Genomic DNA, 14,625 nt, shown 5'->3' on the forward strand with positions numbered 1-14,625 from the left:
AAAAAAACTTTACAAGTTTTAATTATTTTTAAATCATTTCAAAACTTTTGAATAACTCTCATACTTACTCAAATTATTTTTGAAATTATGTAACATGTAATATGGCTCAACGTCTTCCATATTCTTTTAAACTACATATTAAAATCTTTCAAACTTAAAATTATTCTTTTAAAATAAAATAAAATCTGCTGTGTCATTTTTACAATAATTATATAAATAAACCGTTTTTTTGATAGATTTTTAAGAGTTTGTAACGGCTCGAGAATGAGAATATTACCGATAATATAACCGAGAAATAAATTCTCTGAGAATTTACGAGAATCTCAGAATTTATTTTAATTAATAGAAAATTGCATTTTTCCGTTAACTTTTCGGTTGAAAATTCAACCCTTTTTTTTTAAAGTTTGTCTTTTTTATTTTTAAATTTACCTACTTTAGCAGAAATTAAATCGTTTTTTAAATAAAAATGCAACTGTTTGGTTATAAGGTAAGCTATTATACTATTTTCTTGAAAACTTAACCATTTCGTAGAAAATTTACGTTTTGTTTAAAATTTATATTTCGGTGTTGAAAAATTAACTGAAATACTTTCTGGAGGAAAGTTCTATTTATAAAAAAATTGGATTTTTATTACAAATTCATCTGTTTTAGTACAAACTTGATCTTTTTTGGGTGAAAATACAACTATTTGGTAGAGAGTTTAATTATATTGTTAAAAATTCATCCTTCTTGGTTGAAAAAATTCGTCTTTTTGGATTGAAAATTCAATTTTTTTCGTAGGTAATTATTTTTTTTTTTACAAAAATTCAATTTTTGATGTTACAGTGTTAACAGGAATTTTCTTTTTGGATGAAAACACAACTTATTTTGTAATAAATAATTATGCTTTAAGATAAATTTCATATTTTTAAAATAAAAATGCAACTATTTTTTTTTTGAAAATTTATATTTTTGATTTAAAACTTTATTTGTCATAGAAGAAATTTCATTTTTTGTATGAAAATGCAACTTTTTGATTAAAAATCGTTCTTCTTTGCTTGATAATTCAACTAATTTGTTTAAAATATTTAGTTGAATCGCTTTGTTAAGAAATCACTTTTTTTTTTTAAAGATTTATATTTTAAGTTGAATAGTTACCTCTTTGGTTAAAATTGTAATTATCTTGTTATAAATTAATCATTTTTAATTGAAAATTTAACTGTTTAGTGGAAAATCCTTTTTTTTTTGTTTATTTAGAATTAATTTTGTAACGTAAAATCGAACTCTTACATTTTTCAAGATGGATATTTTTTAGTTAAATATTCGCGTTTTTTTTTGTTAAGAAATTATTTTTTAGTTTTAAATTTCCTTTTTTTTGCGTAAAAATGTATCAGTTTCATTGAAAATTAATTTTTTGTTGAACAATCATATTTTTGGTTTAAAATTTGAATTTTTGTAAAGAATATTTGTCTTCTGGTTTGAAGGTTCAATAATTTAGATAAACTTTTATTTCTTTTTTGAGTAAAAAATCTTTATTTGTTGGAAATTCGTCTTTTTGCTTTTAAAATTCTTTTCTTTTGTTGTATAAATTTCATTCTTTTGTTGATTAAAATATAAATTATGACACTTTTCTGTTGACAGTTTTTCTTTTCTGGTTGAATATTCAACTTTTATGTTAAAATTCAATTATTTTGTTGAGAATTCCAGTATTTTGTTAAAGAGTTATCTTTTCAAGTAGAAATAACTTTTTTATTTGGAATAAATTAGTACATTTGAAAATTTTAAAGTATATGAAACACTAATTCCTGAATATGCCTAAGCTAGAAAACAATTTATATTCAACCGCTGATATAACCTGAACAATAAAAATATTGTTTTTTTTTTGTTTGTTAGAAAGTGATCTTCTTTAGCTAAAAATTCATCTTTTTGGTAGAAATTAATCATCTTGAATAAAAATTCATCCAGTTGGTCAAGAATTCAACTTTTCTAGTTAAAGATGAATCATTTTCGTTAAAAATTCATCCTTATATTTTAAAATTCAACTATTCCAGTTAAAAATTGACAATTTTAGTTGAAAATTGAATATTTGTTTGAAAATTTAGATGTTAATAAATTTATTGGGGGGGGGGGGTATTTTTTTTACTGAAAATTTAACTAATTCTAATTGACCATAGTTTTAGTTAAAAATCCATCTGCTTAATTGAAGATTAGTTTTTCAACTTAAAATTTAAAATTATCTATGTTTTGGTTAACAATTTCTCTTTTCGAGCAAAAATTAGTTCTATCTTTTGCTGAAAATTCAATTATTTTAGTTCCAAGACTCATTGTTTAGGTTTAAAACGCATCTTTTTGGTTTAAAATTTAACTATTCCGGTTGAAGCTTCATCGTTTTAGGCGAAAATTCGTCAATTAAGTTCAAAATTCGTTATTTTTTGTTGAAAATTAATTTCTTCATCTGCAAGTTTAAATACTATTCCATTTTTTTTAAAGCAGGAAAATTATATTCTTCTTAGTAATTTATGTGTCTAGTATCTATATTAAATTTTTTTGTTGCATTTGCTTCGTCCTGAAGATTAATATTTTTAATTATAAATTTATTATTTGTTTGAAAATTCAACAATTTTGTTATAAAGTTATCCTTTTTGTTTAAAAATTCAACTTTTGTGTTAAAAAATCGTCTTTTTTTATTAAAAATTCAATTATAATCGTAGAAAATTCACTTTTTGATTAAAAATTGTGTTTGTGTGTTGGAATATCAATACTGACATTTTTTGTTGTTGAAAATTCAACTGTTTTTAAAATTTTTCTTTAAAACTGCATCTGCTTTAGAAGAAATGTTATCTCTCTTGGATAAAAATGCATCTGTTTGGTTGAAAAAATCAACAATTTTGTTGAAAATTTTTTCGTTGAAAATTCATTTTTTGTTTGTTTAAAATTCAAGTATCTTTGTCGAACAATTACTTCTTGTTTAAAACTCATATTTGGATGTTGAAAAGAAAAACTGACATCTTTTTTCGGTGAAAATCAAAATATTTTTTGTTAAATTTGTCTTTTTAATTAAAAAATGTATCTGCTTTAGTAGAAATTTCATCTTTCTTGGATGAAAATGCAACTGTTTGGTTAAAATTTCAACAATTTTATTAAAAATCATCCATTTTTGTTGAAAATTCAACTGTTTTGTTGAAAATTCGTCTTTTTGGGTTGACAATTTAAGTATCGTATCGAAAACAGTGACGCCAAAATAGGCTGTTTGCATCGAGTTTCGTTTTTTAAAAATTTCAAAAAATTACCCCTATTTAGGGGTTGAGAAGACCCAAAAAAATTAAAATATAGGAAGTACCACTAATTATAAAATCATTTTTCATTGTATTTTTTATATAAAATAAAACATACTTAAGGGGTTGATGTGAAAAATGATTTTTTAAATAGTCGTATTTTCTATTTTCTAATTTTTTCGGGATCTTCTCAACCCCTAAAAAGGCATAATTTAAAACCTGTAACATACTTTTATATTTTTTCCCCAGGTCGCTAAAGAGGTCCAAAAAATAGGCTAACTTTGGCGTCACTCTTTACTTTTTATTTAAAACTCATATTTTTATGTTAAAAAGTAAAATTGAAATCTTTTTTGGACAAAAATTTAACTATTTTTGTTGTTGAAAAATTGTCGTTTTAATTAAAAAATTCACCTATTTTGGTAAAAAGTACATCTTTCTTGCATAAAAATGTCATTGTTTCGTTGAAAATTCAACAATTATGTTAAAAAATCATCCATTTTTATTTAAAATTCAACTGTTTTGTTGAAAATTCGTATTTTTAGGTTGAAAATTCAAGTACCTTCGCCGAAACTTTGCTTCTTATTTAAAATTCATAATTTGATGTTGAAAAGTCAAAGTAAAAAATATTTTTTGGATAAAAATACAACTATTTCTTGAAAATTTGTCTTTTTAATTTAAAATGCATATATATTAGTAGAAATTGTATATTTTTTCACAAAAATGCAACTGTCAGTCATCACACAGTATCACCTATTCACCTTTTGTCACCTATTTTCAATTTTGTCACCTATTTTAGGAATTTGTTACCTTTTTCTCTTATTTTGGGGTTTCTCATCTTTTGTCACCTTTTTTTCAGTTGAAAAAGTACAATTCTATTCAAAATTACAACTTGCACACCAAATACAGTTTTTATTACACTTTCCTAATCGACGAATCTTGAACCAAATGATCGAATTTTTAAACGGAGGAGATTAAACTTCAACAAGGAAGAGTTGCATTTGCAAATATAATCTTAAATTTGAAATTTTAAAAGATGAATATTTTACAAGCCAGTTTAATTTTGAAGCAAGGAAGACGAATTTTCAACTAAAAAATATGACTTTTCTAATAAATGTGGATTTTTACGCCAAAAGGATTGATTTTTTATCCAAAAACACAAGTTTTCAATAAATCAGTTGACATTTTAATAAAAAAAGATTACTTTTTAAAAAAATAGTTGAATTTAGATAAATTATAAAATAAAAATATAATTTTGTTTCAAATAAAAATAATTAGCTTTCAACCAAAAAGGATCAATTTTGAACCAAAGAAAATGACTTTTTAACAAAACAGTTGAATTTTCAACCAAATATTAGAATTTTTAACCAAGAGATTAATTTTTTGCCAAAAGGGAATATTTTTGTTAGCAAATAGTTCAATGTTCCACCAAAAAAGACGATACTTTTTTTTGTTTTTTTGTTTTTGATCAAAGGAACTAACTTTCAATCGAAATAGATTTTTTGAACCAAGAGGTTAATTAAAAAAAAAGGGTAATTTTTAAGTACCTAGTTCAATTTTCAATCAAATAAATAAACTTTCAAATAATTTGTAGAATTTTAAACTAAACACCAAAAATATAATAGTATACTTTTCAATAAATATGATTAACTTTCAAATATAAAAGGTTAATTTTCAACAACTAAAAAAAAAAGATTTTTCCACCAAACAATATAATTTTTTGACCAAAAACGATTACTTTTTAACAAAAGACTTTAATTTTTAATAAAATAGTTCAATCTTCAACTAAATAGTAAAATTTGTAACCGAAAAGTATAATTTTGAACCAAAAAAATGATTCATTAAAAATCCCCCTCCTTGGTTGAAAGTTGAACGGATTTTGTTGAATTCAATTTTTTTTCTTTGAAGATTCATAATTTTAGTTGAATGTTCGTTTTTCTGGTTAAAAAATTAAATTAAAAATTCTTTTTGTTGTAGACAATTTTTTTTAAACTGCAAATTTAAAATTTTGTTAAAACAGTCAACTGATTAATTGTAAATTAACTTTTTTGTTGCTATTTCATGTTCTCTATTTTTAAATTAAATGGCTTTTATAGAGAATTAGGCTTTTTGGCTTGAAAATTCAACAAATTGGTATAAAATTAAACTGTTTTGTAGAAATAATTTTTTGTTTTTAATGAAAATTCATTCTCAATGAAAATTTATCTACTCCATTTTTGGTTAAAAATTCAACATTTTGGTTACAAAAATTATGTTTTTTTTTTTTGTTGAAAATTCGTCTTTTTTTGTATAAAATCAATTTTTTTGTCAAAATCAAATCATGTTGAAAATATATACTTTTTGGTCAAATCAAACTGTTTTTTATTTTTAATTAAAATTTGGTTGTGGAAATATCAACTATAACATTTTTTGATAAACATTAATTTTTTTGTTAAAAATTCAACAATTTGCTTAACATTATTTTCCATTCTTGATTGAAAAAATTTTCTTGGTGGAAAATTTATTTTTTGGTAGAAATTTCATCTCTTTTTGGTTAAAAATGCAACTGTTTAGTTGAAGATTTATCTATTTTAGTTTAGGTTTAAACTATTTTATTAAAAATTAAAAAATTTGGTATAAATTCAACTTTTTTTGTAGAAAATTCGTTTTTATTGTTGTTTTAATTGAAAATTAATTTTTCTCAACAGAAATTCAGCTGCCTAATTTTTTGGTAAAAAATTGAACTTTTATGGTTTAAAAATGCAGAATATTTATCTTTTTTGCTTGAAAATTCAACAATTTGGTAATGGATTTCACTATGTGATAAGAAATTGAATGGCTTTATAACAAAAATAGTTTCAATTTTTTTTAAATTGAAAATTAGTTCTCAGTGGAAATGTAAATACTCCATTTTTCAGGGTGGCCGTTTTAATCGAAAAAAACAATTTCTGGTCATCTCCCGGTTCGCAACAAATTACAACTTGTTTGTTTGTCTTATATAACATTTGTTTATCACTTATTCGCAAACTGTTTTTGAAAAAAATGTCACCTATTCACCTTTTTTTGAGAACAATAGGTACTGTGATGACTGAACTGTTTACTTGAAAATTCAAAATTTTTGTTAAAAAGTAATTCTTTTTGGTTAAAAATTCAATTATTATCTTTAAAATTTTGTCTTGTGGTTTAAGAATATACATATATTTTAGTAGAAATTGGGTGTTTTTTTTTATAAAATGCAACTGTTTACTTAAAAAATCAACCATTTAAAAAAAAGTAATTCTTGTTGTTTGAAAATACAACGGTTTTTTTTCTAGAATTCAACTATTTCGTATTAAAATTACTTTTTGTTTAAAATTGTCACTGTTTTCTTGAAAGTAATTTCAAATTTCATTTTTTTTCTGTCTCTTGAATAAAAATGTAACTTTATTTGAAAATTCAACTATCTCCGTAGAAAAATGTCTTCTGGTTAAAAAGTCATATTTTGATGTTAAAAAGTCAAAATAAAATCTTTTTTGGTTCAGAAATCATCTTTTTGACGAAGATCTATATTTTTAATCTAAAAATTTTATTGCGCGGGTAAAAGTTGAACTACTTTGTTGATTTTAAAAAATGAAGGTTTAATTCTTTGACTGAAAATATAGCTATTTTAATGAAAATAAATTTTTTTGCTTAAATTGCATATCTTCTAGTTGAAAATTCAAATTTTGTACCGAAAATTCGTCCTTTGGCTTGCAGGTTTAACAATTTAAGTGCATTTTTTTTCATGACTCAAAAATCTTTATTCGTTGAAAATTCGTATTTTTGGTTTTAAAATTGAAAATGCGTAATTCGAAAATCTTTCACTTTAAAAATCTTCCATTTTAGATTTTTAAGGGTGCATTTTAATTTCAAGAATATTAACATTCTGTTTTAAAAACCTAGAAGAATTAAAATTTAGAAGCGTTTAAAATCGAAAATGTTGGATAAAAAAATTTTTAGTTTATCAACTGTGAATATAAATTAATTAATGATTTTTAAAATTGTACTGTATTTTCAGATTTAAAAAATGAATAATAATTGATTTTGCAAGACACTTAGGAATCAGTTCACAATTTTAGAATTTCTAGATTTTAACGTTAAAAATTAACTGTTTTAATTGGAAAGTATACGAAAGTTAACGCTGTATTAAAAATTTATAAAATATTTTGAATTTCAAAATAACTTAAAAATATTATATTCATAATTAAAGGCAATTATACCTTTTAAATATTATTTTAGTCTTATATATTCCAGTTTTAAACCATTCAATTAAACCAAATTTAATGAAAAAACAACAACAAACAATTGCTTAATTTTTAAAAATATATTGATTTTATATAAATAACAAAAAATTTATAAGTTTTTTAATAATTATAAAAGGCTTTAAAAGATTAATAACATTTTTTAAGATTAGTAGAAAAATTGAATATGATTTTTTATTATAAAAAGTTATTTGAAATTCGAATAGTTTTAAAAGATATTTAGAAGGTTTGAAAAACTTTTAATATTTTTAAATTTGAACAAATTTGAAACAAAATTGAGATGTTTGAAGATCTTGAAATAAAATTTCGAAGCATTTTAAGGATTTTTATGCCATTTAAAATAAAATTAATATAACTTCTAATTTGAACAGGGAATTGTCAATCTTTTAAAAATTTATAGTTGGAGCTGGAATTTATCCAGAATAATAATTGTGACTTGGAACCTGGGAATTTTCAATTTTTAACAAATTTCAAGCTAGTACTGGAAATTTTCGAAAAAGTACAAAATTCTGAATTGGAAAAGGAAATTTTTCCAAAGAATTTTAATTCCAAGTTGAAGAAGGGAATTATCAAATTTTAACAAATTCTGAGTTGAAACTGGTTGCAAAATTTCTCGTAACAAGAAATTTTCAATTTTTAACCAATTCTGGGTTGGAAGTGGAATATATGTAGGAGAATAAAAATTTTAAATGAAAAATTTAATTTCTTAAACAAAATTATAATTGTGAGTTGAAACAAGGTATTTTTTAACAAAATTTAAATTATGAATTGGAACAAGGAATTTGACAAAAAAATTATAATTTTTAAAATTTGTTGAAATGGAGAATTTTCGAAAAGAATTAAAATTCTAGATACAGGAAATTTTTCGAAACACATTAAAATTCCGGATTTAAAGATGGAGTTTTTAATTTTTAATCAATTCTGAGCTGGAATTATAATTTAAAATTGCTTGAAATGGACTAGGAAACCGGGAAATGACAGGGGATTTTATGGGACCGGAGAAAACCGGGGAATGACAGTGAATTTATTTTTTGACCGGGACTTTTATTTCAACCCTTTTTAAATAATTTCCTAAATTAGGATTTGTATAAATTATTATATCATTTAGTTTAGAATGCTTAATTCGCAGATCTTTCATTTTAGATTTTTAATTTTCAAGCATATATTTAAATTTAAAGAATTTTAAAATGCAGCTTTAAAGGTTAAAGAAATAAATGAAAAGTAGAAGTTTTTAAAATCGAAGATTTTTTTTTATAAAAGCCAGGGTGGTCGCCGGACCGGGAATTTTACGAATTTTCAAAAGAAAAATTTGCCGAAGTTCGATTTTAACACTTTTTTAAATTATTAAAGTGCAGTTTTGAACATTTAAACAATTAAAAATTAAAAACATTTGAAGTTGAATATTTTTGATACAAAAAAAGTTTTGTTTTATCAACTGTAAATATAAATAAATAAATTATTTTAAAAATGGATCTGTACTCTAGATCTGTACTAGTTTATAAATCTGAACAATAATTGATTTAACCAAACAATTCTAGATCCGTTAAAAATTTGAGAATTTCTAGATTCTGTTTTAAACCGAAAGTCTTGATTAGAATTGAAATTAATAAATTATTTATTCCAATAATTTTATTTTTAAATAAAATTTTTCATGATTTATCCATAATTTATTTTTAATTCAGAGTTTCAGGTCTTCCTTTATATTATTTTCTATATTAAATTTAATAAATAGATTGATTAATATATTATTTTTATTAATTTTTTTAGCCATTAAAAATGTAAACGTGTGTTTTACTATTTTTAACGGAAAAATAAATCCATAATAATAGTCATAATTAAATGTTTTTATTAAATTAAAAATATTGTAAGTCTAAATTATTTAACTTTTATCCCATTTAATTGGAAATTTCTTCATGTAGAAAAAGAATAAGTATTTAATATTTAGCAATATTTCACTGTTCATTGAAGACGAGTAAATTGAAACCAAATATTTAAAAGAAAACAATTTGAAATTGAATTGTTTTACATAGAAAGCTTTGAACATTTATACTTAAGTGAAATTATTAAATTATGACGCATATATAACAATTGAACGCTTATTATTTGTAGACAAAATTTGAGTAATTTTAAGAGATATTTAGAAGTTTTGAAAAAATTCAAAATTAATTAAAAACTTGAAATTATTTCAAATAATTTAAACGAAGTGTGTTAACATTTTTTTCATAACTTCTAAATATATTTTAAGTTTAACCGAATTTTTCCTACAATTTTTCAAAATCCAGCAAATTAAATAAAATCCTTCAAATCTTCCATGTTCTTCTTTGATCATTTTTTAAATCTCTTAAAATCTTCTTAAACTTTCTGGTACAATAGTTTTTCAAATGAAAAATCATTTTCAATTTCCCTAAAAATAATAAGAAAATTTTTATTCTTTTGTAGCCTTTCACAATTCTTAAAAAACTTCTAAATTTTTTGTTTGAAATCTACAAAAATCTAAATTTTATTTTAAATTCGGCTGTAAGTATTTCAAATTATTTCAAGTTCTAGCTTTAATTTGAATCTTTTAAAAACTTCTAAATATATCTTAATATTACTATAATATTTTTACAAATAATAAGTGTTCTATTGTTATTTATAAATTCAAATTTAATTTTTTTTTGCAGGATTCTCTAAAAGTTATAGAAAAAATTCCCTTTATTTTGAAATATATTTAAGAGTCCTGACAAAAAAATCAAAAATGATTTTGAATTTGGAAAAATTTAAAACCACTTCTAGATTTTTCAAGATTTTGAAATAAAATTGTAAAGCTTTTGAAGGATGCCTAGACTATTTAAAATAAAAAAAATTAACTTCTAATTTAAGAACTGTTAAGTTAAAAAAAAATAATTTTTCAATTTTTAATGTGTCTAGCTTAAAATTACTTACAATAATCTAATTTTGAGAAATTTTAAAGTTCATTGCTTGATTTTTTAATTTAGACTATTCAAAATGTTAACGTGAATTTATATTTTTGAAACTTAATCTGAATCTTTCAACTCTACAATTGATAAAAGTTTACAATTTTCAATTTGGCAGTCTAATTGCATTTAATTTAAAATTAAAAAACTGTTGAATTAAACAACGTTTAAAACTTCAATTTTCAAAGTTTAAAATTTAAGAGTTTCACTTTGAGTGATTTAGATTAGTGTTCGATTTTTCTGAATTCATTGACCGTGAAAAATGTTTACGTACCAGGAAATGGCTCTAAATTTTTGTCTTTGATAAACGTTTCAAATTTTTTCAAATTTAAAAATATTGAAAGTTTCTCAAAACTTCGAAATATTCTTTTAATTTTTGTTTAAAATCTGCGAAAATCCACATTTTTTTATATTAGGCTATCATTTCAAGTTTTACTCTAATTTTTTATCTTTTCAAAACTTCTATATATCTCTTAAAATTATTCAAATTGCACCTACAAATAATAAATGTTCAATTGTTATTTATACATTCAAATTGTAAAGTAATTTTTTTTTAATTTGCAGGATTGTCTGAAAATTGTAGAAAAAATTCAATTAATTTTGACAGGTATTTAGAGGTTCTGAAAAAAAATTTCAGAATAATTTTAAATTTAAAACTATTTAGAATTTCTAATTTAAGAAGTATTCAGTTAGAATTTAAATTTTTTTACAATATTTGATGTTTCTAGCTTAAAATTCCTTAAAAATATATAATTTTGAAAATTTTTCAAGTTCATTGATTGATTTTTTAATTTAGAGGATAGCAAATTATAACGTGGATTTATATTTTCTTATATTGAAAATTGTTAGTACCTTTAATTTTATACGCGTAAATTATTAAGAATTTGAATACAAAATTTTTTAATAAAAAACTTTTAAATTTCAATTTTGAAAGTTCAAAATTTAATAGTTCCCCTTTGAGTGCTTTCATTTGCAGCTCAGTTTTTATTACCTCAAGTGAAATTTTTTTTAGATTTATTGTTCCATTTTTTTAATTTAATTGACCGTGAAAAATGTTTGCGAACCGGGAAAATACTTATGTTCACAAAAAATGAAGAATTTGTTTATTTCTGGTTCTATTTTTTTTCTCAAAATTATGACACTACACAATTTTTTCTTTCTGAATTAAATCTGAGGCCTCTAAACCCCAATTGTTTTTTAATGTTACAGCTGACTGGTTGTTGAAGATTGCGCCACAGTATTATGATCTGCAGAATTTCCCCCAGTGCGAAGCAAAGAGACAACTGGAAGTGATTCAGACAAGAATTGAATCCAAGCAATTTCAAGAAGGCTTCTAACCTTTAGAGTTGTTAGCCACGTATTGAAAATCTCGTGAAATGGGTAGAGAAATTTGGTTTAATCGCCTCTTTTCTAAACACTCACGAATACTTTGAATGATCAAGTTCCAGCAGCAGTGAATCATCATTAATTTCAAACTTTATTTAAACATCAATCGTGAAAAATCAGTTTATTAGAAAGATTTCATCACCAAATAGTCGATTGCAGTTTTAACGATAGCTTAGAAGAGAGCTGAATAATAATTCGGAAAATGATGTTGCTTTATTTCCTTGAAATTCGTAAACTGTCGATCCTTTTGAATAAAGCAGTCTGATTTGGCAATTCGATCATATATTTCCACCCGATTTGTGGATGTACCTAATAATAGTGGTGACAGTGAGTATAAAGAAAAGTGCGAAATAAATATGATCATGTATGAATTTATTTAGAATGCCCTGATGCTGGTGGAGACATGAGCACTCTCGGTCGATTAGACAATTTTCTACTGTGCATTATAATGATTGAAATATGTTCAAAATAAAAGTATACGTGTAAGGCATTTTTTTTCTGGGTAATAAACTTGTAGTTTTCTCGAATTATTTTTTCCTGAAATCTGTGGTTGTTCAATAAAAAGTTTCAGTTTCCAGCCAATAATTCTAAAATTAAATTCATCAAATTATCATATTGAGAAATTATCGTCAAGAGTCTACATATATAATGTATCAGTCGTAGAGTTAGGAAATTGAATTTTTAACAAGAAAACAATAGACGTCGAAAAAAAAAGTGTCTCGCTTTCATTCAATACGTGTTAGATTTACTTTACAATATTGTGCACCGTAAATGGTAACTATAAAATAGAAAGTATAATGTACACGCATATATTATATAGCTCATATCCGTCTTTTGTAGAATTTGAAAAAGCTGATTTTTTTTTGTTTAGACACGAATTAAAAAGGGCGCTCCTGATAATTTCCTTTTTTTTTCTCTTTCTCTCAATTTCTCTGTAATACAGTTGCGGATTACAAATTTAAAAGAAAAAATTGGTGTAAATGAATCAAAACACGTTATTTTTTAAATAACACATTGAAGTAGAATTTCAATTTTGTATATATTTATAAGAAAGAATTAAACGCGAATATGTAATTCGAACAAAATACTTGAAATATTATTGTGAATGAGGTTTTATTTCACTGTATCATTTCATTCCAATAAAGTAATTACAACGCACGCTTTCTGTTTCTGTTTGGAAAGCAAATGTACGAAAATTTTTATTTTTTATAAACACAATTATTATTATTATTATTATTATTATTATAAAGCTACGTTTCTAACAGTGTACAAGGCTTCATTGTCGCAGCCAAATAACAAAGTGGATTTGCTGATATCGATACTATTTATGGGTTTGTGGACACTTGCGCAAACAGATACTTTTCCTTTGCCGCCGAATGAATTTAGCCAGTGAGAATCGGCATCATCTGTAAAAATATAATTAATATTATTATCGAGCCCAAAATTATATTTAAAAAGGGGGAAATTGTGTGATTTTTTTACCGACAATAAGGGAATAAATTCTTTTAAACAAAATAATTATTGTGAAATTCAATGTGAAACGATTTAAATTCCTTAGATTTCAAGCAGAAATTTTTCATAAAAAATTACTGAATTCAAAAAAAAAAAAAAAAAAAAAAAAAAAAAAAAAAAAAAAAAAAAAAAAAAAAAAAAAAAAAAAAAAAAAAAAAAAAAAAAAAAAAACGGAAAACCAAAAGAGTTAAGTTTTCTAGTTTCTAAGTAACTGAACAAAAACGGACTTTCAACAAAATATTTAAATTTTCAACTATGAGATAAATCTTCAAATACAGAAGATGAATTTTCATTAAAAAAAACTTCATTTTTAACCAAACAGTCCAATTTTTAAACAAAAAAGATCACAATTCTTGAAGAAAGAAAAAAACTTATATTTCATCCGAACTTTAAAAAAATGTAATAAAAAGAAAACTGTTGAATTCAACCAAAAAAGACGAATTTTCAACTATGAGACAAATCTTCAAATAAAAAAGGTGAATTCTCATTAAAAACGTTGAATTTCAATGTAAAACGATAAATATTTTAATAAAAATTTGATTGTGTATACCGAAAAAATTAATTATCTTTAAAAAAAAGTTAATTTTTAACTAAATAGTCGAATTTTCAAACAAAAAAAGATCACAATTCTTCACGTAAAAAGAGAATATATACTTCTTCCAAACTTAAAAATAATTTAAATAAAAACTGTTCAATTCAACCAAAAAAAGATTAATTTTCCACCAAATAGTTGAATTTTCAGTTTAAAAAATTAATTTTCCACCAAACAAAAACGAAATTAAAAAAAAAGTTAAATTTTCAACTATGAGAGAAATCTTAAAATAAAAAAGATGAATTTTCAACAATAACTTTAAATTTAAACTAGAAAGTTAAATATGTTAGCTAAACGTTGATTGTGTAAACCGAAAAGATGAATTTTCATAAAAAAAACTTAATTTTTAGCAAATAGTCGAATTTTCAAACTAAAAAGTTCACAATTCTTAATGAACGAAAATTAATTTATATTTCATCCAAACTTAAAAAGAATTTTAATTTTTAAAAAACTGTTGAATTCAACCAAAACAAGATTAATTTTCCACCAAATAGTTGAATTTTCAGTTTAAAAAATTAATTTTCCAACAAACAAAAACGAAATTAAAAAAAAATTAAATTTTCAACTATGAGAGAAATCTTTTAATTAAAAAGATGAATTTTCAACAATAACTTTGAATTTAAACTAAAAAGTTAAATATTTTAGCTAAACGTTGATTGTGTAAACCG

General features: G+C 22.8%; 2 protein-coding genes across 2 annotated transcripts in view; one reads left to right on the forward strand and one right to left on the reverse strand.

The window, feature by feature from the left end:
- LOC117168753 (putative pre-mRNA-splicing factor ATP-dependent RNA helicase PRP1) overlaps positions 1–12,380 on the forward strand; it is a 49,265-nt gene extending 36,885 nt beyond the window's left edge. The window contains exon 7 of the mRNA XM_033354505.1: positions 11,677–12,380. Within this exon, the coding sequence (XP_033210396.1) occupies positions 11,677–11,804 (128 nt within the window). The 3' untranslated portion in view covers positions 11,805–12,380. The remainder of the gene's footprint in view (positions 1–11,676) is intronic.
- Positions 12,381–12,949: 569 nt separating this feature from the next.
- The window catches only part of LOC117168755 (nucleoporin Nup43), a 25,009-nt gene continuing 23,333 nt past the window's right edge, over positions 12,950–14,625 (reverse strand). Inside the window, exon 6 of the mRNA XM_033354507.1 lies at positions 12,950–13,259. Within this exon, the coding sequence (XP_033210398.1) occupies positions 13,236–13,259 (24 nt within the window). The 3' untranslated portion in view covers positions 12,950–13,235. The remainder of the gene's footprint in view (positions 13,260–14,625) is intronic.

Source organism: Belonocnema kinseyi, chromosome 3 (assembly GCF_010883055.1).
Source record: "Belonocnema kinseyi isolate 2016_QV_RU_SX_M_011 chromosome 3, B_treatae_v1, whole genome shotgun sequence".
NCBI classification, from domain to species: Eukaryota; Metazoa; Arthropoda; class Insecta; order Hymenoptera; family Cynipidae; genus Belonocnema; species Belonocnema kinseyi.